Source organism: Corythoichthys intestinalis, chromosome 3, assembly GCF_030265065.1.
Source record: "Corythoichthys intestinalis isolate RoL2023-P3 chromosome 3, ASM3026506v1, whole genome shotgun sequence".
In the NCBI taxonomy this organism is placed as follows: Eukaryota; Metazoa; Chordata; class Actinopteri; order Syngnathiformes; family Syngnathidae; genus Corythoichthys; species Corythoichthys intestinalis.
Genome location: NC_080397.1, coordinates 44,627,095 through 44,652,995, shown reverse-complemented (window position 1 = coordinate 44,652,995; position 25,901 = coordinate 44,627,095). Strand labels below are relative to the sequence as shown.

The 25,901-nt window shown below is 38.6% G+C and overlaps 1 protein-coding gene and 1 long non-coding RNA gene across 5 annotated transcripts in view; one reads left to right on the top strand and one right to left on the bottom strand.

Moving 5' to 3' along the window:
- LOC130912956 (tetratricopeptide repeat protein 28-like) overlaps positions 1–25,901 on the bottom strand; it is a 511,674-nt gene that overhangs the window by 52,026 nt on the left and 433,747 nt on the right. For all 4 annotated transcript variants that reach the window (XM_057831145.1, XM_057831146.1, XM_057831148.1 and 1 more), the window contains 2 exons: positions 3,556–4,352; positions 2,924–3,468 (listed from right to left, as the gene is read on the bottom strand). In XM_057831145.1, coding sequence (XP_057687128.1) covers positions 2,924–3,468; positions 3,556–4,352 — 1,342 coding nt within the window. The remainder of the gene's footprint in view (positions 1–2,923; positions 3,469–3,555; positions 4,353–25,901) is intronic.
- On the top strand, positions 5,438–8,065 carry LOC130912960 (uncharacterized). Its single transcript, XR_009062679.1, has 3 exons — positions 5,438–5,700; positions 7,059–7,110; positions 7,426–8,065. It is a non-coding gene; the product is annotated as an uncharacterized LOC130912960 (long non-coding RNA).

Below are 25,901 nucleotides of genomic sequence, written 5' to 3'. Positions count from 1 at the left end.
CTGGCTAATGCGAATGCAAAAGTGAGTGTAAGCTGGAACAATGTTTATTCTCAAGTGTCCTTTTATTCTGGTAGCCTCCCTTTTACTTTTTGTCTCCTCGGACAAAACTTTTTGTCGTTCTTGTTGCTCTGCCATGTTTTCAGAATTTGCGCGAAAGTGTTCGCATCGACTTCCGTCGCGTATGGGGAAAGGGGGGAGTGACGTATCCTGGAAAGCAGTCAGTACATTTGGTTAATTTTTTTTTTTGTGTGCCACCCTCCTCAAAGTTAATTAGTGCCGGTGAAAGCGATACAGATCCCCTCATGATATGAAAGAGGTGTCATTCAACTAGTTGTCAGTCGACATATCATCACAAATACTATGAAAATATTTTATAAAGGTTGAATAGTTGCCTAGTGTTGCTTTAAGTAGAAACCTGGTATTGTTGAAATTTAGATTATCAATGTGTCTGTTAACTTTAGACGTTAAATGCATGACTGCATTTTTTTAACGTAGCCTATCCTCTTTTAGATAGTTAACAGCGTGTGAAGACACTGGTACATTCAAAATCTTTGACTTGCCTTCATAGGCTTCAAACATTTTGCTCCCGCATTCTCAGGTATATCAACAATGGATGAATGCCAGTTCAAAGTGTATGGGAAAGTTATGAGAATGAAACTCCTCAGACGAATTAATATTGTGTGATAACATAAGTACTTGGTTGAGAACCGTCAGAAGATGAGAGGGCTTTGTGAGCGACGACTTTTGATGCCTTCTCAACCCGTGCATGTCTAATACCACCGCATGTGATTGCAATGACGCTGACATTGCACAAAATAATTTGCCTATTGAAAAATCCAGAACAAGCTGTTCTGCAAATATATTTTCATAGTAGACTCTTTGGTTGCTATCACTTCTTTGACACAAAGATAAAAAGCACAAAAAAGCTCTGTTCAGAAAACATTGAGTGACTTGAGTCAAAATTTTAACTTGCAGATAGGACCAGAACCATTGCTGTTGAGATAGCTCACACCCATCTAGCCCGGGCAGTTTGGCTAAGGGTGTCTCTAAATTAAAATTTAAAAAAGGATGAAAATATAATTACATGATCATTAAATATAGTCAGTAAATACAAGTGTTAGCAGCTGAATTGGGAGAATGAGGGCAATATTTTTTTTCCATTTAATTATTATTATTTCTAGAATAGAGGTGACATGGTGGAGAGTGTTTAGCATGCCGCCTCAGAGTTCTGAGATCAAGGGTTCAATCCAGAGCTCCGGCCCTCTTGTGAGGAGTTTGCATGTTGTCCCCGTGTATGCGTAGGTTTTCTCCAGGTACGCCGGCTTCTTCCCATATCCCGGAATACATGCATTGTAGGCTGATTGAACACTTTAAATTCTCGATGGATGTGAATATGATCAGCTGGCAACAATTGCAGGGTGTACCCTGCCTTCTGCCCATAGTTAACTAGAATAGGTTCCAGCACCCCCGCGACCCCTAACGAGGAAAAGTGGTACAGAAGATGAATGAACGTTCTAGAATATAGGTTTGGTCTAGAAATGAGTATTTTTTTCATGATAATGCATACATCTTGAACCCCAGATGACCAACTGAACTTTTATTTGGGTTACTAAGTCAAACCAACAACTCATGAAACAAATGGTCTTGTCGTCTCTTAGGTCCTGTCATACCCCCTAGAATACACAAAAAATATGGAAACGGGGGCACGGGGGTGCTCCTATTTTCAAAAACTTAAGATTAAATATTTTCAAAACCAAAGCCGCTAGCGACCTAAAACCAAAAGAGGCACCTCCCTTTAGGCATATATGAGTCTCATGAGCAGCAGCATAAAAAAATTCAAAGTCGTTCCCTAATAAAATCCGATTAATTATTTTTCATATAAGGATAACAAAGCTTAAAATGGCTATAAAATTGTCAGATTTTACACTAGAAAAATCACCAAATACAGAGATAATCACATATATCTTCAGGATCAAGAGCAATATTTAACATATCCGTTTTTCCCCTACTTAATTTCTTTTTATTTAGTGCAATTTTGATATGTTTTCCGTAGCTAATAAATCACTCAATTTTCACATTAGAAATTTAATACTTGAGGAAATCATTCAGAATTATCGTAATTTTACGCAACAAAAGCAAATTTAGCATTTTTGATATACAGTCACAACTTATTTAGGTTGAATTCCAATGTCTCTATTGCCTCAGCACGTCTTCCTGGCTATCTGGCCCCCGTCGTTTTTAGAGTGAAATGTTACATAAGATTAAACATGTAAAAGCCAAAATTTTATGTATGGACGCAGAAATGTCTAAATGACTAGATTTTTTTTTTTTTTGCCAAAAAACAGCCAGTTCGTCGAAAATTACCTGATTATTTGAATGTGAAGTTACGCTATTGTGTATGGATATGAAATCCAACATGGCGACTATCGCAAAAGAAAGAGCTTTTTAAGTTGACAATTCTTGTAATCAAATGCATAAGTCCTGGAAATTCTACGTAAAACAGTCTAGACTTTTTGTAAAAGCAAAAAACGGGCATTTATCCTTTATTTTACGTACATATTTCAAGCTAAAGTTACATTAATTTTTTTCCGATTTATTTCATTTTTATCACGTTTCAGAGTGCATGCATGGTGCTATTTTACATAATAATTACCTTGAATCCTCAACCAAATCACTCTTGAGACATTCCTGCCTGCTTGAATGCACTAAATCTTTCGTCCTGTTTCCACCTAAATCCCGCGTTAAAACGCAGCGTGTTTGATTTATCGCAGTGAAAGCTGCCATGACACTCTTACCCCAACGAGAAGCCGCGGCACAATGTCTGTTGGAGCTGTCTCGTCAATTAATAGTGAAGTCTATGGATGCACAACTTAAAAAATACATTTTTTTAAAATAGTCAAACCTTTTTCCAATGAAGACTTACCTGTGTCCGTTCCCCAAACCTCGGTAGGCCTTTTCCTGATCCTGCATACAGTTGAGACTCTGAGCTACTGATAAATATTGGTCATAGTACTTGATGGCTTCCTCAAAGTCACCAAGAGCCTCGTAACAGTCCCCGAGGTTTCCGTAGGCCCTGCCCCTGTCCATTACAGCCTCATTACCACTGAGTTGCTGTAAAGTAGCAAGCTGTTGCTCCAGGTAGCCGATAGCTTCCTCCATCACCCCAACATTCATTTTTGTGATGCCCATATTTCCATACACCTGTGCCTCCACAACAGGATCTTTTAACCTTTGCCCTAGTTCTAACTGCTCTTCGTAGCTCTTGAAGGCCATGGCGTATTTCCCTAAGGCCATGTAGACAGCTGCCAAGTGTCCGTGAGCTTTGCACTCTCCAGGCATGTCCCCAAGCTCTTGGTAAACCTCCAGCTCTTGAGTGTGGTAACCTAAAGCTTTGTCATATTTATGTACAAGCCTGTAAGTGGCCCCGAGGGCAGCATAGGCACAGGCCTCCAGCCGTCGCTCCTTCACCTGAAACCAGACAAAAAATACATGTTGACCATCACAATTACACTGAATGATTTAAGAATGTACTAATAATTGTGTTTTATTTAATACCTGATGAGCTAAGGCCAACTGCTGCTCATAAAACTGAATGGCTCCAGCCACGTCTTTTTTACAGACAAATATGTCTCCTAGGTTGCCAAGAGCTCTGAAGCGAGCCTGTGAATTGTTCAGGGATTGGGCAAGTGACAACAGATATTTCTGACATTCCTCCGCCTTAGCAAAGTCACCCAGAGCCTTGAAGGCCAAACCCAGATTACAGTATGCCTTGGCTTGACTTAGTTTATCATGGAGGTCCTTGGCCAAAGCAAGGTCCTGCTCGTAGTATTTGACAGCATCCTGGTAGTTGCCTAAGCAGTAGTGGGCATAGCCCAAATTGTGACAAACTTTTCCTTCACTTTCCATGTCTTGGAGGTCAGGGGACAAGCGCAGGTACTGCTCATAATAGGGCACAGCCTGAGGGAATTCCCCACGTGAGCAGTGAAAGTTGCCAAGGTTACCCAGGGCTCGCGCCTCGCTCTGGACATCTCTAAGCTCGCGAGCGATGTTGAGATGGTTCTGGTAATGCTGCAAAGCCCGGTCATGTGCTCCCAAGGATTGGTAAGCCACAGCCAAATTGCCATGAGTGGATGCTTGTGAGGCCCGGTCATTGACCTCCATGGAGATCTGCAGCTCCTGACGGTGGTAACGAACTGCCTGGTCAAAGGCTCCAAGGGCATTGTAAGCATTGCCCATGTTTCCAAAAGCCCGCCCCTGTGCGGCGTAGTCATTGAGCTCCTGAGCAATGGCTAGGTGAGTCTTGTGGAGTTTGAGTGCAGTCTCGTAGTCTCCTTTCATCTGGTGAATAATGCCTGTAAAGAGAGCATGATTATGATTAAATACTTCAAATGGGTAAAATTGTAACAGAAAAAATGTGTCAGCAAGGACAAAACAAGCCATTTGCTTGCAAAATATGCTGTACGTGCCACCTGTTCTCTGTGTACACATAACACGTCTGCTCAATTATAGCCATTATAAACTGAGTGATATCAAAAAATGTCTTTGCTACTTTATATTGGATTTATTTTCCTTTTAAAAGGACAGCTTTTCGGAGTTTGAGATGATTGTGACGAAGAACAATGTAAGCGTGTGTAAAGTTGATGGAGAGCTCAGCAAACAACTTTGGATTTAGTTAAGTATGGAGGAACAATAAATAATGGAGAAGCTGATGCCGGATGTATTATCGCTGATAAAATATGGTCCCATCAAAAATAACAACCATCTGCCGCAACACATAACCAAACACACACAGATTCCCCCTGAGATCCACCAGCCTATACAAAACAACAATCTCAAAAGGATTGTAAAAAAGACATCACAGCATATCTAATGAATCTGGGCTCCTCTGCACTGAGACTTTGCTTTCACAGTCATTGTCAAATTACTTTCAGTGATATAACACAGCACGAGTAGCAGTGAAAGAGCATAACGTGATCGAGAAATTGTTTTTTAAAAAAAGAGAGAGAGAGAGACAGAAAAGGCAAGATTGTTTGCTGCACTGGGATTAGCTCTTGTGTTTTCCCATTTATTTCATCATAAGCCATCATAACTGTCCACACTAAAACTCCCGGGTTAGACATCCTGAAATTTACAATAAAAAATACGTAAATATAAACACATATCAAATATATTGTAACAGGTATGGCAGTCCCATGATTCTGAAATGACATTAACGTTAGTTAGTACTATGGTTTTAATAATAGCTATACACAGTGTAGTTACTAACGCGTTTGATATGATTATGAAATGTTTATTAAATATTTGCTTTTACCATTGAAGGATCACAAAAAGTATTGATTGCTATAATAGTATCTTCCATGATTGATTGCAGTAAGAGACATTTCAGTGATTGATAACTACACTGTAAATGCTAACATTCAAATTAATTAAATTTGATAAGTGAACTAAACTCAGTTTTCATCAACCTGTTGTGAACACTACTTTTAAATAAGTAAGTAGTAATTTGGGGTTGGAGAACTTGCTTAACTTGATATATCCCAGTTAAGTCAAATTAGAAAAAATAATTTATCGTACCCAGTGTCCTTTGCGCGTTCTATCAGACATGCGCAGATCTGCCCTGCCTACTTTCGCGCTCTTTCCAACACCTTTCTCATTTATTTTCGCCATTGTGGGTTTATTTGTCCTCAGCACACTGATTTGGTAAGTAAATATTTTACTCTTTTGTAAACCGTCTATTTGTCTTGTTGTAGTGTAGTAGCCTGTGTGCTGCCAGGGAGGAAAAGTGTCAATTACATCAAATATCACCGCTAGCAAGCATGCTATATGACCGTAACAGTAACCTCATAATTTTCAGAAACAAATGTAGACTACAGTTTATGGTAGACTACCATTTATGCCGGCGTTTTGAATTCTTGGTGATTAAGTTGACAGACGGGGCTCGTAACGTTTTTTAGGCGATGGGAGAGGTTTTTAAAACCGATTTAAAACAGTTACCGAGCGGTTTTAAGTTAGCTGGACCGAGGGGAGGTTCGCTTCCTGTGTTACCGAGCAGTTAAGTTAGCTAGACCGAGAGGAGGTTCGCTTCCTGTTTTCAAAATAAAAACAGTAATTCTATCGTTAGTGGGTGTTTTATTTTGTGAAAATAACAGGAAGTGCCTTAGTCACTACGGCCAGCTTGAGTAGCGCCGAATTTCCACGTTGTGGATCTAAACGGCTACTTTCTCACGTAAAAATGTTAGAAATGTCGATAAAGTGATTTATTTACAGAGTTAGTGCTAGAATTAAGTCAGCTTCAGCCTGTCTATTTCGGCTCAGGTAAGAGCTAAATGCACACTCAGACTTTATGTACGCCAACGTAATCGGTTCTTGCGTTAGAGCAGTGGTCCCCAAACTACGGCCCGCGGGCCGTATCCGGCCCGCCTCCACATTTGGTCCGGCCTCCTGAACCCCCCCCCCCCCCCCCCCCCAAATAGTGTTATCTATTTCCTGGCTTTTTTTCTGTGAAGAACCCAAACAGGGTTATTTGGTTATTATCTCTTTAATTAATAGTGTTATTATTATTCATTATTATATGATATTATATCATATTATATTATGTTATTATTTTTATTTTATTTTGTTGCGTGAAGAATCCAGAAAGGGTAATTTAATTGTGGCTTTCTGAAAAACAATACATTTTTACATTTAGGCACTGCTGCAATCGTCACACTGTTTCTGTTACAAACTGACCCGGCCCCTCATCAGAGAAGGGAAAGTCATGTGGCCCTCACAGGAAAAAGTTTGGGGACCCCTGCTTTAGAGTGTTTGTCATCTGCACTTCCATTTGCTTTTCTTCATGTGCAGTGCTCCCCCTCCATGTTTGATCAAACTGCACTGATAATTTGAAATTGTTTTAAAATGCATTAATCGCAAAAACGGAGGACTAGATCACATTTCAGAGTGCAGAGATCACAGTCGATGCTATAACAACCTGGTGTGTTGAAGGTTGGTCATTTATGTGCCTATATTTTGAAATTGTTGCCTTAATTTTGTGTTCTTTTTCACCGTCCCCCAATCAGGCTGAAGCAAATGGTCAGAAGTCCACACATACCTCAGTCTCTGCAATTACAGGTATGTCTCATACACTGATCAATGAATTATTTAATATTTGTATTTGTTGGGTTGGGATAACAAACATGCATTAATGTTTTTACAGATGGATTAAGAAATTAATTGTACATCTCAATTTGAATGTTAAAAAAATAATCAATTACATTAATTTAAAAATAACTCATTATTACACAGTTTGTGAATATTAAACTAATTCATTGCAGATTTTAATTTGTGATTAAAAATAATTGGACATTTTAATTTGTAACTGTTAAGAAAAAATGTAACTTTTTTTTCTAACAAGTTCTCAATGCTGAAATTATTATGTCTTTTCAGGTCAACCAGAGCAGTATTCTCTAATGCAGTGGACTTGTAAGTACTGCACATTTTCTGCTGGAAAGAGAGGCTACTTGCTTAAGCATTACCGCTTAAAACATGGATACCACACTCGGACATCCCTACTCCCCATGTCTTCATAAGGACTGCCTCTGCACATTTAAATCTTTTAATGCACTCAAAGTACACCTATCGACATGCCACTCTCAAAAAGATGCAGACAAAAGTGGAGAAACTGCATTTGACTGTCAGTTGTGCAACTTTGTGGAGCCTTGTTAAGAAGCAGACTTCTTTACCCATTTGCGAAGACATCTTAAGCTGAGGCAAATGGTTACTTGCATATATCAAGACTGTAACTTTCAGAGCACTGTTTATTCTACCTTCACTGCACACAAAAGCAGAAATGTGAAATGAGTTTGAACCATAGTATGGGTAGGACATTTGTGTCTAAATCATTCAATCCCAATAAAAGTTGCTTCAATCAAAAAAAATATTTTTAATGAAAGAAAAAGAACCTCTTGCTAAAATGTTTTTTTGAAAATATATATTTTTTGAAATATATATATTTTTTTATTGACGTGTCACTTTTTTTGCAAAGCATGAAGTTTTAAACTTTTTTTTTTTTTAAAGTGGAAAAAGTTTTTGAAGGCACTTTTTTTCGATTGAATCATTTTGACACAAAGATACGATTTCAACGCTACTTCCGACATGTTTGAGTGGCAGGTGACTACGCCAATGGCATAAAAGCATGCAGCAAGAATAATGGCCACCAGAGCTCCATCGAGCCATCGGACTCTGCTTGAGTCCAAGCCGAAAATAGGGCACCGGTACGTGGGTGTGAAATCGGCATCTCACCGGAGTGCCTGCGATGGTATGGTGCGCTGCTGCTTAATGTCATTCAACAAAGGGAACTTCACCCTCTGCCCTGACGTGATAGTTGGCAATCGTGGTCCAACCGCAGTGTCGCGACGCGCCGGTACGTGAGTGGCTGACGAGTGGCCCGACACTAGCCTGCCCAGTAAGCGAGTGGACTACCGGCGAGTCGCCGGCATCCGCGCCGGGAGCCCCCTTCGGGAGCCCCGTCGCTTCAGCTTTGAATGAGTGTTGTGTCACTCGTGGGCCGTCCACTCAACAGCCGGCCTCCGCGCCGGGGAGGGGGGGTGATATCGGGGTCCGCCAGTGTGCCGAGACAGGGCACCGTACCATCGCGGACACTCCGGTGAGATGCCGATGTCACACCCCCCTACCGGTGCCCTATTTTTGGCTTGGACTCGAGCAGAGTCCGATGGCTGGATGGAGCCCTGGTGGCCATTATTCTTGCTGCCTGCTTTTATGCCATTGGCGTAATCACCTGCCACTCAAACATGTCGGAAGTAGCGTTGAAGTTGTATCTTCGTGTCAAAATGATTCAACCGAAAAAAAGTGCCTTCAAAACTTTTTCCACTTCAGAAAAAAAAAAAAAAGGCGTTTAAAACGTTTTGCTTTTCAAAAAAAGTGACACGTCAATAAAAAAATATATATTTAAATTTAAAAAAATTTTGCAAAAGATTTTTTTCTCTTTGATTAAAAATAGTTTTTTTGATTGAAGCAACTTTTATTGGGATTGAATGATTTGGACACAAATGTCCTCTACCCATAATATGGCTCAAACACAAAAAGGATTGCTTCGATCAAAGAAAACATTTTCAATGAAAAATTAAGTGTTGAAATGTGAATTTCTGAGTCTCAAATATTTTTTCACTTTCAAACCTTTTTTTCTACAATTGATTTTTTTAAAGTTACTTTTTCTTCGATTGAAAAAAAATATATATCTACTAATGACATACTTTTGACTAGAAATTAGACTTTTTTTTTTAGACGATAGAGCTTAATATGAAATTAGAATTTGAATAAAAATAAGACACATATTCTTGGTAAGATTTTAGGTTTCTGAGGTGTATAACTCCAGTACACGTTTTGCATGTACTCTTCTGGTGATGTGAAAAAAACAAGGTATCTTGTTCACTGTTTCAGGTGTTAAAGTGAAATTTGAATTTGAACTGAGTTGTGTGTTTTAAAAAGAGTTCTGTATTTTTATATTTTATCACTGCTGCACAGTTTAAACCATGGGGCAATGTTGATTGTAGTTCGTTGTGATCACTAATATTGTTGAAGAAATCAGAACTGTTAGCTTTACCAGAGCTCAAGCTCATGTTGTAATGGGCCATCAGGCAATGTCCCACAATACGAACTTTCAAACTCAGCTCAAGCAGTGGTTGAAAGCAAATCAGTCTTGCAATCACTGACTTTTAAGTTCTTAGTAACGTATTGTATTGTTTTTTTATTGTAATCTTTTGTTATTTCTTTCCTTTTTGTATCTTTGTGTCACCTGTTTAGGGACTACAGATGTAAATTAGCATATACTTGCTACAATCTGGCATATTTACATCTTTTTAGATGTTCATCAATGTGCACTGTCCCTATTAAATAAATAAATAAAAATAATGGGCAACTAGTTTGTTGCCATGTCTTCAATGCTAAGTTAATGTCCTGAAATTATGAAAATAGGATCTCTCCTGTTAGTCTTTGGAAATCACAGGATAGGAGTGAACATTGATGCAGTTCAGGTATTATTCAGTAATTTCTGTCGCAAAAGGTTATCTTAGGTACTTATACTGTACTTTGTATGAAGTGCAAAATGTTGGCAAAAGTGGGTTTATAATTAATCCACTGATTGTTCATTGATACTGAGAATTAACCAAACACTGTTCAGCCTGCCAGGAGCCAGTGTCTCCCATTAAATGCACTTTTGAGCATTTTAAAGTAAACTTTAATTCCACTGAGTTAATCCAATGAGTGTTCTCCATTTATTGTGTTTTGGGGGTCATTACTATTAGATAATGTGTTTTTAATAAAATTAGTATGTGCAGTTGGAATTCTTTTAGGTCAAGAAAATTAAGTTGACCTGAATATGATGGATGAAATGGAAAACTAAAGATAATTAATACACAATTATCACTTGAATACTGCACTCAAAAAAAAAAAAAGTTACTACAATCCAATTATTTGAGTTAATTTGAGTATTGTACACTCAAAATAAGCAAGTTACTGTAATCCAGTTATTTAAGTTAGTTTGAGTACTGCCAACTCAAAATAAACAAGTGACTATAATCCAATTTTTTTAAGTTAATTTGAGTACTGCCAACTCACAATAAACAAGTGACTATAATCCAAAATTTTTAAGTTAATTTGAGTACTGCCAACTCAAAATAATTAAGTTAATCAAATCTAATTCATCTAAGTCCACATAAATTAAATTTTTTAAGGCAGCAAGTTTGCATATTTTTTTTTAGTAAAGTCAACTTATAATATTTTACAGTGTATAGAAATATTTAGCTCTTGATAAAACTGCCTCGTCATTTTGACCGGTTTAAAACGGCCTAGGTTCTACAGTCAACTTCAATACAAGCCACAGACATTGAGAAACTAAAACTGTCTGGGACACTTAAGAAACCATGTTGTTGCGTTTTATTACTTGCCAAACGCTATTGTTTCATGAAATGTATTTGATGAGATAATTATTAAGTTGTTATTTTATTTTTGCTCTAATCAATTGCTGCCCGCAATGAAGAAATGCTTTTGCTTATTATTATTGTTTTGTCTTGAAGAAGCCTCTTGCCTGGTCAAGGGCAAAAGAGGCCGCTTTGCTTTGCTGAAATGTGCTGACACACATGTATATAATTCCACCTACATGCACAAACATAGCCAAACAAAGACAAGGGGTCTCGCAAGCTTGCTTCCCGTTTTTCCCTTTTAGGGCAAGACACCCGTCTGTTGCTAGGGCCATCCCAAATAAAAGAGAGGTGATGGAGGGGCTAGGCAGAACAATTGCGGAAGCTGTATAGTTTCCCCTCCTTGTACTTGCAAGCTTTTCAACTAAATTGAGTGCCTTCTCTCCTTATTCTGGGTAATATTATGAATGTCTACCTAATGATTCATATTTGAACTTGACATTTAATTGGTTTAATTGGAATTTGACAGCGTTATTACTGTAATCTGATTAGATTATTTCAGTAACGAGCAATGTTACGCATTCATTTTTTTCCAAAACAGTAATCTGATTTAAGTTAGTTTCCTTAGTGTCTGTGTGTTACTATTTTGGTATTGCCTCATAATGACTGTAGGATGAAGAATATTGTAGTCATGTGCGAAGACCATTTTGAATAGAAAATGTTAGAAAGGTCACTACGCATTTGTTTCCATGGTAACCACTCATAATTTCTTGCTTTTTTGGTCTCGAGTCAAACGCGCTAAGGGTTTTGGGACTGAGAAAGGCGTGTGCGAGCGGGGGTGCACATTTGAGACGAGTGCAGCCACCTATTGATATGTGCGAGGGAACGTTGATCTGTGTGTGTCCATGAATGAACGTGAGTATTTTTCCTTTATTCTGGAGGGTTCCAGCAATAGGTTGGAGCCGCTACATGCGCGGCCGTTTGGTAGCTTTGCCATTGCAACGACGCATAGTCGTCACTCCTGCTCGTCCTCTCGAAGTCGGCGAGCACTGTTTACATCATACTCGTGTTGCAAATTTATGCCGAGAGGTGACGTGTTTGTTTAGCATCTTTGGGATGTGTTGTAAGTCCGATTGAGTGTTAAGTGCTTGGTTGCCTCCACGTTTTGTGGCCAAATTGACCACGTGTGTGTACAGCGTACTTCCGTGTTGTGCGCGCGCATCCGCGCTCACCCACTCCTTTGTGTTTATTGCACTGTGCAATGTATTTGTGTGTTGTTGATTGTGCAGTCAATTTGTATTGTTTTACAATGGCACTGATACGTTGTAAACCCTAACCGCTAAACTCTAACCCGAAATTCAGAATTTTTGACTTTAGGCTTAATCTTCCATTTAACGGGGGTTTAATTAGTTGGTGTAGTTGATTTCAATGAATTCCATGCAGTTTGTCAGTTATTTGTTAGTTTCAGGGCTCCGGAGTTGTCAGGAATGTGGGCGGGCAGGTGGTGTGTGGACCCAATTCCAGGAAAAGAGGCGACGCAGACCGGCAGTGCAAAAATGATTTAATTAAGACAAAAAAACAAAGTATCAAACAATATTGTGGGGATCCAAAAAACACAGAAACAAACAAAACTCAGGTCACTAACCAAAGGCTTGATATCAAAAACATACGTCAAGGAACACAAGGGCTTGGACGGAGAAAACTGCTGGAAAACGACGCTGACACGCACATGGACACTGACATAGACATTGACGCTGACAATGACGGAACAAGGAGTGAAAAGAAACTGAGAGTTTATATACACACACGCAGACAAGGGGTAACGAGACAACAAGGAACATAGGAGGATGCAGATTGGTAGATACACTAGGAGTAGGTACTACAGGTGAAATCAATGGGCAATCACAGGAACACATTAGGAGGGAACCAACATAAAACCTAACAGGAAAGGCTTAGCTAGAGCGAGTCAATAGTGGTTGAAATCAACTCCATCGACTAATTATACCTCTGCTAACTCAAACATTAAGCCTTATGTGAAAAATTCTGATCATCCTCTTTAAATTCAATAATCGGAAAGTCAATTACATGTAATTACATTTTTTCTGTTGTCATTCTTATGTTGAGGCACCAAAGGGAGACAAATTGGTAAAAAGTAACCGATAAAATACTTCAAAAGTAACTTAGTTACTTTGATAATAACGTAATCAGCAAAGTAACTAGATTACTTTTTTGAGGTGTAATCAATAATCAGTAATTAAATTACTTTTTTAAGTAATCTGTGACAGCACAGGCTATACAACAGTAAGTCAAAAGGAAGACCACATAAATGTGAAAATAAAATGTTAAGCATGCACGAGACTTCTTCAAATCAGTCAAAATGTGTTCTTTGTCTGAGTGTGTTTTCAATTAGAAGTGATGCAACCTGACCTAATCTTGGTATTGCAAGAGACTACAAATGTAAGACAAACGTTGGGGAAAAAATGCAATGAAAGTTCAATCCCCTCATCGCTTTTAGCAGTTTACACTACATACACCGTATTTTAAAGTGTGTGTTTTTCGGGACAATATTTCTATTAGTTATCACACCTTAAATAATCCCCTTCGTTTTGCTTGTTAAGCATGTTAAGATTCACTGTGCAGGCAGCTTGGAGGAGCACTGGCAGCTATCAAAGTCACTCCCAAGGTTAGGGTGTCCTCAACAGTAAGAGAACGAACTAAGAATGTAATGCCTTCTGGTGCATTACCAGCAAAAAATGGTCCATGCAGCTGGCTGCAAACGAATCAGTAACGCAGCAATGGGGCTGTGGTTGAAGAGACTGTCAGTACAGATGCAGGGGGTGCAGCCCCCCCACATGGTAAGGGGATTACAGTAAATAAAACCATACCTCTACCAGGCACTGCCCTCACAGTATGCTGTCAAAATCAATACGATGCCTTTACAATGTCTTGATGTTAAATGAATCCTCAACAATTGTGGTAAACCAGTGTGTATGAAACAGTTGGCTGTAACACAAAATGTATGAAGTTTGGTTCTAACAAAATGAGGCAGTTTGAGTAATAACCGGGTAAGTAAAAAGTATCTCAATAATTCTATATATATCTAATCCATTCTGAGCCATATACATTCTTCACAATGCAGAGACAAGCAGGGCAATGTGTTGTCACTTTTCATTACACAGTTGGCTGTACATTGAGGGAAATGCTGCTGTGATGGACGACTTCGAGGGATGGTGCCGCGTTTTCCGAGTAAATCACCGTGGCTTTTGTTCAGCTTTTATAGAGGCCCACATAACTGCAGTTAACAGTGTGTTAAGAAGATTTTAAATAATGGAACTGTCACTTGGTAAGCATTTTTTATTTTTTTGGGGTGGAGGGGGTAGAGATGGTAGAGGACATCCACTGGTATAAAGTATTCGGCAGAAACATATAATCATTTATTTACATTTGAAAAGCAGGATATAGGAAATATTATATGTTTTATTTTATTGACAGTCATAGTGAAAATTGCACATCTTTTCCAGGGAGTTCAACCATGTATAAACAATGACGAAAGCAAACATTTTTGAACAATAAATAATACGTATCCGGAGATCTTTAGTTCTTAAGAGGTTGAATGGGATTTAAAATTTTACTGTGTGAAACAGCACATACAGAAGGAAATGTAGTGATCTGTGGGGGGAGACAGAGAGCTGAGGAGGACACAACAGCCTGCAGGATGTCCAAAAGAGAGGACCTTAATCTGAGAGTGAAAACAATAAATAGTCTGACAGACAGAAATATGAAGGAGGTTGATCTTTAAAATGAGAGATATAGTTAGATAAAGATCATTGAGTTTTTCCTCAGATGGTTGAGAAAAAAACAAAATATTTAATTGTCTCATCGAGAGAGGTAAACGTGTTTTGAAATCCAAAGTCAATGAGAAGTATCTCGGGAAACAGTAAAGGCCAACACAATTTTTTGCCATTTTGCAGGACTGTGATTTCAAGTTTTATGATTGCTACCCAATGGCTGCCACTAAATGCTTAGTGCAGTGGTGGTCTAAGTGCAAACATCTGTCAAATCTGTCATGAAAGACGAATAACAACGTTCACTCGTACCAGTGCTTCTGAATTATATTGTCACAACCCCTCTTGGATGAGGAAAATATTTCAGCCCCTTGCCCACTCTGCGAGATGACAACAAATTATATCATTTGTCTATAAAATCTTTAAAAGTACGCCAAGATTGTTGGAATTATTCTTCAAGTTTTCGCAAAAAAATAAAATAAAATGGCATATAAAGGGCTCGACATACGGCGGGCGATGATTGATGGAAAAGTGCGAAAGTCATCGCCGTTGAGCTGAAAGCCAACATACTGTTCACGATCCTACGGCAGTGGCAAGCAACAGTGACACTCACCGCCCTCTGCCTGTGCGTCATCGCTTATTTCTGATTGGCTATGAATTTGGAGGGAATTTTAAAATTTCTGGTCTTTTGCGATTGCAACCACGCAGAAGCATAACGTTTTGTTGGAATTAATGGAGATACTGATTTTAACCTTGCTCTATAAAACAAAAAAAATGACTCTGGATCCACCCCATCTTAAAAATTAGGATGGTCAGTGGAGAATACCATAACTTCCTGGTAGGGACGATATTACAATGCAGTTACAATGCATACAATGATCCAAATAAGGGACGAGTAGCTTGATTTCGTTGTTCCTTGTGGAGGCTGGCCTGACCGCTGTAGTTTTGACGGTTAGCAAGTTTAATGTTATGCTAACTGTTGCCGGTCGAACTTTCAGTAGCAAAAAAAAAAAAAAAAATACATTTTATTTATAGAGCGCTTTTACCAATGCTCAAAGACGCTTTACAGTTAAAACAATGAAAAGGCTCACACAATGTGAGCAGTACAAAAAATTGGAGGAAAGAATTATAAATTAAAAGCCTATTTAAAAAGGTGAGTTTTTAACCATTTTTGGGATGTAGGAAGATCTGAACCGGTGCGGATGGGTTAAAGGAGTAAGTTCCAAAGGGAAGGGGCAGCAATGGAGAAGGCTCTGTTCCCCCCAAAATTAGTGGTGTTTCCCCCACCTCCACAACATTAACGTCTTTTTATAGGGCTGTCAAAATTATCGCGTTAACAGGCGGTAATTTTTTTTTTTTTAATTAATCACCTTAAAATACTTGACACAATTAACGCACATCCCCCGCTCAAACAGATTAAAATGACAGCACAGTGTCATGTCCACTTGTTACTTGTGTTTTTTGTCTCCCTCTGCTGGCGCTTTGGTGCGACTGAATTTATGGGTTTAAGCACAATGAGCATTGTGTAATTATTGATATCAACAATGGTGAGCTACTAGTTTTGATTGAAAATTTTACAAATTTTATTAAAATGAAAACATTAAGAGGGGTTTTAATAAAAACAATTCTATCACTTGTACTAACATTAATCTTTTAAGAACTACAAATCTTTCTATCCATGGATCGCTTTAACAGAATGTTAATGTTAATGCAGTCTTGTTGATTTATTGTTATAATAAACAAATACTGTACTAATGTACAGTATGTTGAATGTATATACAGTATCCGTCTTGTGTCTTATCTTTCCATTCCAACAATAATTTACAGAAAATTATGGCATATTTTATAGATGTTGCGATTAATTATGATTAATTAATTTTTAAGCTGTGATTAACTCGATTAAAAATTCTAATCGTTTGACAGGCGTAGTCTTTTTACATGACTTACAGTGGTTGCTGCTGGCCGAAAAAAAACTTTAATATCCTTCCTCTCCAAAAGGGGTGGCATGTTGTCGATATGAATCTGTCAGGGTTGTGTGAGTATGTCTGTGTGTGCGTCTTCTTGGCGGGACGGGGGGCTTCAAGTCATCAGCTAACCAAACGTTTGTTTGAGGGGGAAAAAATGGACCGGCACATTCAGCAAGTGAAAAGGGATAAATGCAAGTCTGAACATAATGAAAATACTTCACTGAATAATGGTAGGGTCTATTCTATCCTTACAACATATGGTAAGGCAATCTAAATTACCTATATATTTGAAGTCTTTATATAATGAAATAAAGTTGCTTAAAAGTTGGTGGGGACAATTTGAGCATCCTGAAAAGTTGCTAGTGTTATGTCCCTACCTTCCCTATGCAAACCTAAGCCCTTGTCCAATACTGCTGCATTTTAATCTAATCCACGGAAATCATGCCGAGGTATCATAAAGTGTGCGCTGGTCGCACACTGCTAAAATGATACGCTTCTCCATGTTGAAAAAGTGTGGTGTGTGGATGTCAATTTCCAGGTTGGCCAGTACCTTCGCAGGTTATTTGTCGATCAATAAGGGGCCGTTTACATGGAGACTCTCCGAGAATACGAAAAATTTCAAATTTGCATTTGCATTTGGGTCTCCATTTGAACAATGTCGCAATTCCGCATGAAAACAATGTAGTATTAATGCCAGGCCCTAGGGGGCAGTGCAGATTTACAGGGAGACAGAGAATGATGCACTTTGACCCTACCAAGCTCCCTCAGCCCGGAAAAAAATATGCCCGCCCACTCGAAGCAATGTCATTTTTCTTTTGTTCAAAAAGGCACAAAAATTGAAACATTCAACATATTTAAATTAAAAATATTATTAAAACAGTAAATTAAAGCCGACATTACGCCAGATTTTCTGTTTTTAATGTTTAGTAGCACCGCTGCGCACGCCCAATGTGACGTGTACGAGTGCTGACGTTAACGGCGCGGTCTCGCGCCGCAGGAGCCTTTTATATGCATGCAGAGGAAGCCCCCCTCAACCCACCGCAATCGGATTCTTCTTCCACTTTGGAGGCAGGATTCAGAAATTTTCGTCTTCGCCTTCTGTCTTCACCGACACCATATGTACGCGAGGCGAGTCTGCTACTCAGTCATTGCGTCTTTGTGTCGCATAGTCGCCATGTAAACTGCCCCTAAATCAGTTGGTGATTGGTTGTAGTGCGAGGCAACAGCGATAGAAATAGAATAATTTCCTATTTTCTTATATCGCGTCGCTGGTCCACATATGCACGTGTACGTGCACGATCGCAAAATTTCACCTCCGCGAGCGTCGCGTGTCGCTTCGCTGCAAGAGGGTGGGCATTTTTTGCCTCTTTACACTCATGCAACAGAAAATGTACTGAACGCGAGCGATGTCACCACCCGTTTGTCGAGCCCTTGAGCGTGATTGGGGTGATGTCTATAAATGACGCCTAAATCTATTTGGCTTCATTCTGTCTGCTTCCAACATTTTTACATGAGGGAGGAGTGTCAACTTGCCACTCAAGAAGTTGTTGTTTTTCTTCTTGTAGACACTAACTTTGAAGTCCTACTCCTCCATTATTCGTGAACCGATCATCTTGAAAATTGGTACCTATATATCATGGGCCAGTATCTATTGTTGCTTGGAGCCTGATTTTTAATTTTTTTATACCAGGGCTGATTAATTATTTGCAGTATTGATTGTTCCTGCAGTTTAAGAGTTAGCCAGTAGAGGGCATGCATGCTGTGCATGGCAGCCTTTAGCCTGTAGTGTGTTGTAGCACACTCGTTCTTGTTAGAAACAGTAAATACATTGGTATTTCCTGGCCTCCCATCATAGTTACTGTCAAGTTACAGTCAAGCGCAACATATGCCTTGTTATATTTCCTGGTCCTAGATTTTGGGAGACCTTCCTTTGTCCCATTATCTCCATGTCTCTTTGCCTTTCTTTTCATTCCTATGAAATATTTTTTCATTTTGTCTATTGAGGGTTTGTTCACTGCACTTTATACTCCCACTCTGTGATATGTGTGCTTATGCTCAGTGCATACACATACAATTAATACTCTTTACATTTACTCCGCGAATGACAGCGGTACTGGCATCTACTGTAGTTGATGAGCAATTACATTTTATTGTTGTATAGCAAAAAAGCATGTTCTCCAGGGTCACACGCGCTCACCTGGCATCGCTACCGTAGCCCCCAGTGGGGCACGCTCCACTATTTGAGATGAATTATATTAATATGCACATACAGTGGCGCCAAGCAAAAAAAAAAAAAAAAAGTGCTGAGTGCAAGAAATTTTTGCCCCTTCAAGGTACATTAAAATCCATTACCCTCGCTTTAGACTAGTATTCATTTGGAATTAAAAATGGCTTTAGAACATACTAGTTTTCTGTGGCTAAATTTGCAATGCTCAAGAAGTACCGACTACTATTCATGAATACAAAAATATCAAGTAGGTGAGCTGGATCTGGTCCCAGAGCCTTGAATTTGACAACAGTGGGTTAGAAGGATGCATTCTGAGTGAGATATCTGCACGCATAAGAGCATTAGACCAAACTCTGTGTCTTCAGCACCCATTGACCTGTTCCTTCTCGGCATCAGATCAAAAACTCATCCCTGTTTAATCGCTTATTGGTCATTGGACTGTCCACGAGCGTGTAATGTGGCTTGGAATAAACTGCATTTAGATAGTTCAAACACAATAAAATAAAATTCTTATATTGCCATTGTAATGTTTTAAAGCTCAGCAAGTGATAATAAAAGGATGCACCTGGTTTCACTACAGCATCAGAACAAGGACCAACAATTTTTTTTACAGGTCTTGGGTTGAAGAACGGAAAAGAAGAGTCATATAATTTCCCAAAACAAACCAAAACGGAAAAGAAGAGTCATATAATTTCCCAAAACAAACCAAAAGAAACGTGTATGCATGTATTAAACAATGTAAGGATATAAAGAGTGCCTGAGACCCTGAATATGATTAATATCATCGTAAATTGATAGATAGGTCTTTGCGGGGGGTACATATAATCCCCATCAAAGGAAAGGAAAGGTTGCTAATATTTACACAGATACCAATAAAAAGCTAAAGATATCATGAAACCCAGATAAATGCATTTTTGCGTGTATTTGGTTAGCTCCTTCTTGCCTTCAATTTATCCTGTCTGAGCCAATAGGCTGGACAAATTCCTTTGTGAATTATTCTCTTTCTTTCTCCCTTTCTTATAGTCAAACTAATAATGTATCTATTTCCAAAGGCTTAGTCTCCAAAATGAGTGATCTCTACGTCTAAATGCTCCAGGCAAGTCTCGTTTATAATGTATTTGGTCCCACTGTTGAACAGCCTCAAAATAGCACCATTGCTCTGTATTTATATTCTTAAAACCTTTAACCGGTCAATGATATTTAAACTATATTTAAAGGGATCCATGGATAGAAAGACTTATAGTTCGTAAAAGATAAGCGTTAATATGAGTTAAAATAATTTGATATTGAAACTCCTCTTGATGTTTTCGTTTTTATACAATTTGTAAAATTAGTTTAACTAGTAGGTCGCCATTGTTGTTGACGTCGAGGGCAGTGATGTCACATGGTTACGTTGCCAGGCTTCCATAGTATGACTCTGGCGACATAAACGTCATCTGTTCAACCCTTTCAATTTGAACCCGAGAGGAGCATGACGGCACTGTCGATAATTCACAAAACGAGCAGCAAAAGCAATATGAACAGGAAAGACTGGATGAGACGAGACGAGAGTAAGAAAAAAAATGATGTTCTGTCAAAATGTGCTACACTGGCGAAACGTCTACGAGAGGTGAATTTGACACCCAAAGTACTAACGTGCGCTTTCAGCTTGTTTTGTTTAAATTCATACAGACAGATCATACTAAAGATGCCTTAAGAAAATACTTAAACGTAATAATATCAGATAAGGGTGGTTTAAATATGCTACATGACTAATGTGGGCAACAGATCAACAATCTGCTTTACAGTTACCACAAGAAAACCACTATGCTTAAAAGTATGAGAGGGAAACACATGCAAAAAGTATTTTGAGATAATTAAAGACGCAATAAAAACACAAACAGTAAGTACTCGCCGCTTTTAACCGATGAGCGCATGTGTTGGACGTCTCGCCACGTAGAAGGAATTGCAGTAACCCTGTAGCATTCGTCGAGTGACAGTGACAATCTACATCATCACCCCGAATGTCCATTGTGCGATTAAAACATGGCGCCCTTTGTAGGTCAAAACATGTACTACATATTATAGATTTTTAAATCAATGGCAAAATATTATGTGTTTCTAATAACATATTTTAGTGAAAGAGAACAATTGTGGCTTATTACAGCCCACCAGTCTTTAAGTCTGAGGTTTCCTTTAAGAGTTGACAACCATTAAAATATTTTCCATGACTCTAAAGAATTCATTATTATCAACTTCAGGGTCATTGAAATTGACTGCCAACAAATAACATCCAAAATTAGGGTGCTTTGAAAGGTAAGAATACTGTGTTGTATAATTGGGTCAGAGGTTGTCAATGTTTTCCAGAAATTACGGAACGAGTACTCTCATAACAGTGTACCTGAAAATAAAAGTCTGAAGATAAATCAGTACAAATCTTACCCGTTTCTTTTTCTACACAGAAATGAATCAGGAACTACTTCATTCATTTTCCCAGCCGCTCTACTGAGAAACAAAATATTTTTGAACTACTTTTGGATGTGCAAATATTTTATATTATTTTGATTTTGTTTGGGGATGACACACAGGGAAAATCCTCAGGAATCTGAACTGAATGGACAGTGTTACCTCGAGATAGCATCTTTGGTGCATGAAAATGTCATTGTCTGAAAAGTTTTTCTAAGTTTTTTTTCGATTCATATTATGAAAAATTATTCAGCATGCATGCAAAAGATAATACGTATTGTAATAGATTATTCCTGCTCGCAAAAAAAGTTTAAAAATCGTGCCATACACTCACGATAATATCCTGTTGCCCTATTGGTCAGAATGTTTCCCATCATTCTCAGTACCATTTTTCTGCTCTCCTATTGGCCTGTTGTTGTTGTTCCATTTCAATGTGTGTGTCGCGGTGTCATGACGTGCAGAGGCACGATGGGGAAATGTTAGCAAGTGTTAAAATTAGGGCTGTCAAACGATTAAAATTTTTAATCGAGTTAATCACAGCTTAAAAATTAATTAATTGTAACTAATCACAATTCAAACCATCTATAAAATATGCCATATTTTTCTGTAAATTATTGTTGGAATGGAAAGATAAGACACAAAACCGATATACACTCACCGGCCACTTTATTTGGTACACCTGTCCAACTGCTTGTTAACACTTAATTTCTGATCAGCCAATCACATGGTGGCAACTCAGTGCATTTAGGCATGTAAACATGGTTTAAGACAATCTCCTGCAGTTCAAACCGAGCATCAGTATGGGGAAGAAAGGTGATTTGAGTGACTTTGAACGCAGCATGGTTGTTGGTGCCAGAAGGGCTGGTCTGAGTATTTCAGAAACTGCTGATCTATTGGGACTTTCACCCACAACAATCTCTAGGGTTTACAGAGAATGGTCTGAAAAAGAAAAAATATCCAGTGAGCGGCAGCTCTGTGGGCGGAAATGCCTTGTTGATGCCAGAGGTCAGAGGAGAATGGCCAGACTGGTTCGAGCTGATAGAAAGGCAACAGCGACTCAAATAACCACCCGTTACAACCAAGGTAGGCAGAAGAGCATCTCTGAACGCACAGTACGTCGAACTTTGAGGCAGATGGGCTACAGCAGTAGAAGACCACGCCGGGTGCCACTCCTTTCAGCTAAGAACAGGAAACTGAGGCTACAATTTGCACAAGCTCATCGAAATTGGACAATAGAAGATTGGAAAAACGTTGCCTGGTCTGATGTGTCTCGATTTCTGCTGCGACATTCAGATGGTAGGGTCAGAATTTGGCGTCAACAACATGAAAGCATGGATCCATCCGGCCTTGTATCAACGGTTCAGGCTGGTGGTAGTGGTGTAATGGTGTGAAATATTTTCTTGGCACTCTTTGGGCCCCTTGGTACCAATTGATTATCGTTGGAACGCCACAGCCAACCTGAGTATTGTTGCTGACCATGTCCATCCCTTTATGACCACAATGTACCCAACTTCTGATGGCTACTTTCAGCAGGATAATGCGCCATGTCATAAAGGTGGAATCATCTCAGACTGGTTTCTTGAACATGACAATGAGTCCACTGTACTCAAATAGCCTCCAGAGCCACCAGATCTCAATCCAATATAGCATCTTTGGGATGTGGTGGAACGGGAGATTTGCATCACGGATGTGCAGCCGACAAATCTGCACCAACTGTATGATGCCATCATGTCAATATGAACCAAACTCTCTGAGGAATGCTTCCAGCATCTTGTTGAATCTATGCCACGAAGAATTGAGGCAGTTCTGAAGGCAAAAGGGGGTCCAACCTGTTACTAGCATGGTGTACCTAATAAAGTGGCCGGTGAATGTATACATTCAACATACTGTTCATAAGTACTGTATGTGTTTATTATAACAATAAATCAACAAGATGGCTTTCACATTATTAACATTCTGTTAAAGCGATCCACGGATAGATAGACTTGTAGTTCTTAAAAGATAAATGTTAGTACAAGTTATAGAAGTTTTATACTAAAACTCCTCTTAATGTTTTCGTTTTAACCCTTGAGAGTCGAAGGATGCGCCGGCGCGTCCTCAGCGCACGTCGTCTTTGAAGCGCCCTCACGTTTTAAATACGTCACCCACATGCCGTTGGCTGGTCTCGTTTTAAAGTGCGGAAGTTGCGGTTTACTCTCGTTATTATTTGAAGTCAATCGACCAATTAAAACGTGAGATATTGTCATTTAAGTTTTATAGTTTTATTGTCATCTCAAAAAAACATTAAAACGCTGCATGGATCATTTGTTTGTGTCTATATTTCCATCATTTCTTGTCCTTTTTCAAAACGGAAGCTCCATGAAAAAAACACAAATCAAACGAACCCTTTCGAAGTCACAGTGGAAGCACAAAATGTGTTTTTTAAATAAATATAACTGCCATGCGAGGTTCCACCGAACGAGAGGGAGGAGTGTTCTGAAGCAGCGAGGTGGCGAGCCGACGGCCGTTTGGATCGAGCAGCGACTTTGTGTGACTTTGAGAATGAACGGAAAACTAAATTTAGCGCAAGCAATTGTGCTATTTGATCAACTTGAGGAAGAGGATGGTCCAAATTCGTCATCATCGTCTTCTTCGGAAGAGTCCTCGAGTGAAGATAGTGACGTATTTGAACATGTGGGTGACGCCATCGACGAGCAGAGGTAAGCAAACTCACTTTTTTTTTTTAGGCTGGAAAAAGTTTCTTTTGAAAGTTTCTTTTGATATTGCATGACAAAGTTAATTTTGATGCAATATAAGTGTGTGTTTGTGTATATAATAATAAAATGTGCATATCAGATCAAAGTCGTACGTGAACTGTGTGTATCCAAGGCAGGAATTTATAATTGTGGTGATCTTTCTATATGAAGATTAGGGATGTAACACATATTCAGCTATGGTATTCTTTCTATTGTCATACATATAGATTTCCATTATTATTTATTGCTGTATATATTTTTATTTTATACTTTATTATTTTCATAAATACTGACTTTTTTTCATGTACATTTATAGTGACAATGAAAGTAAAGTGAAATGAAAATGGAAGGGTGGAAAGAGGACCAACACCCCATGGAAGTGTGGGCTGTGTGATGTCGCCCTGTTTCGAATTCCAGGACGAAACTGCTTTTCGGAGTGGCATGCCTGAAAAAGATGTAACTTGTTTATTGTAAATATTTTTGAAAATACTTTTTTCCCCCCAATGTTATATATATATACATTTTTTCCCACAATCAGTCTTCCAAATTTGTGTATATAAATGTGTGTTCAAGAAGCTTGATTGTGTGTACATAGTTTTCATCAGGTGATGGGCCGCAATACCTAAACTCATAAAGAGATGGCCTCTAAACACTTTTTGTGTTAGATGGTATATATTTTTTCACTGTTCGGTCTGCTGTATATAACCTGTTTTGACTAGAGCATGTATAAAGGCAAAAAACGCCTATGCTATACCTGTTGTTTATGTTGAATTGTCAAATATAAGACTATTTATTCTAAATTTTTTTGGTTGAATGTTCATCCTAACATGTTGAATAAATATTACAAAGTTTCAAAACGGTTCGTTACGCATGTTTGGTTGTCAATTGGACATCAAAATTAAAAATTTTGACAAAACGATTGTGGAATTTTTGGTCTTTTTGGGCCCAAAATGATGATTTATAATTGGTCAGTGACGGAAACAACAGTTTGGACATGAAGTTCAAGGTGTCACAAAAAAAGGGACCAAACCAGGCCATCGAAAACAATTCTTTCTTTGAAATATAAAGGCAACTTCAAAGGCATGCAAAATCAGACAAAATAGGCCCAGACCTTAAAGGGTTAATAAAGTTTGTAAAATTTTCAATCAAAAAATAAACTAGTAGCGCGCCATTGTTGAATTTAATAATTACACAATGCTCATGGTGCTGAAACCCATAAAATCAGTCGCACCCAAGCGCCAGCAGAGGGCGACAAAACACCAAAAAACACGAGTAACAAGTGGAAATGACACTGTGCTGTCATTTTAATCTGTTTGAGCGGCGCATGTGCGTTAAATGCGTCAAATATTTTAACGTGATTAATTTAAAAAATGAATTACCGCCCGTTAACGCGATAATTTTGACAGCCCTAGTTAAAAGTTGTTGGGACGTCTTCTCCAGAAGACTTCTCTTGTTTTTGTCTCATGACTCATGTTATTACTTTCGCTTTCGGACATCACCTCACTCGAAAGGTAAGGTTCGATATTTTCGTTTTTTTTTTTTCCCGCATTATGTTCTATTATCTTTGTCATTACCCGCATTAACTATTAGGTTAGTTATATTGAATTATTCAAATGTATTTGGCTCTTATTTCAATCTAGTTTTACCCTTACTATAAAATTTAATGTGGCGTTGTAGTAGAGCTTGGAAAGAGTTAGGCGATTTACATGTAAAACGCGATTCTGCATGCGAAAAAATCGTGATACAAAAGCCACTTTGGAATAAATTAACTTCATATCTTGAGGTACTTCTGTACTACATTAACTTTCTTCACTGCGAGAACGCAC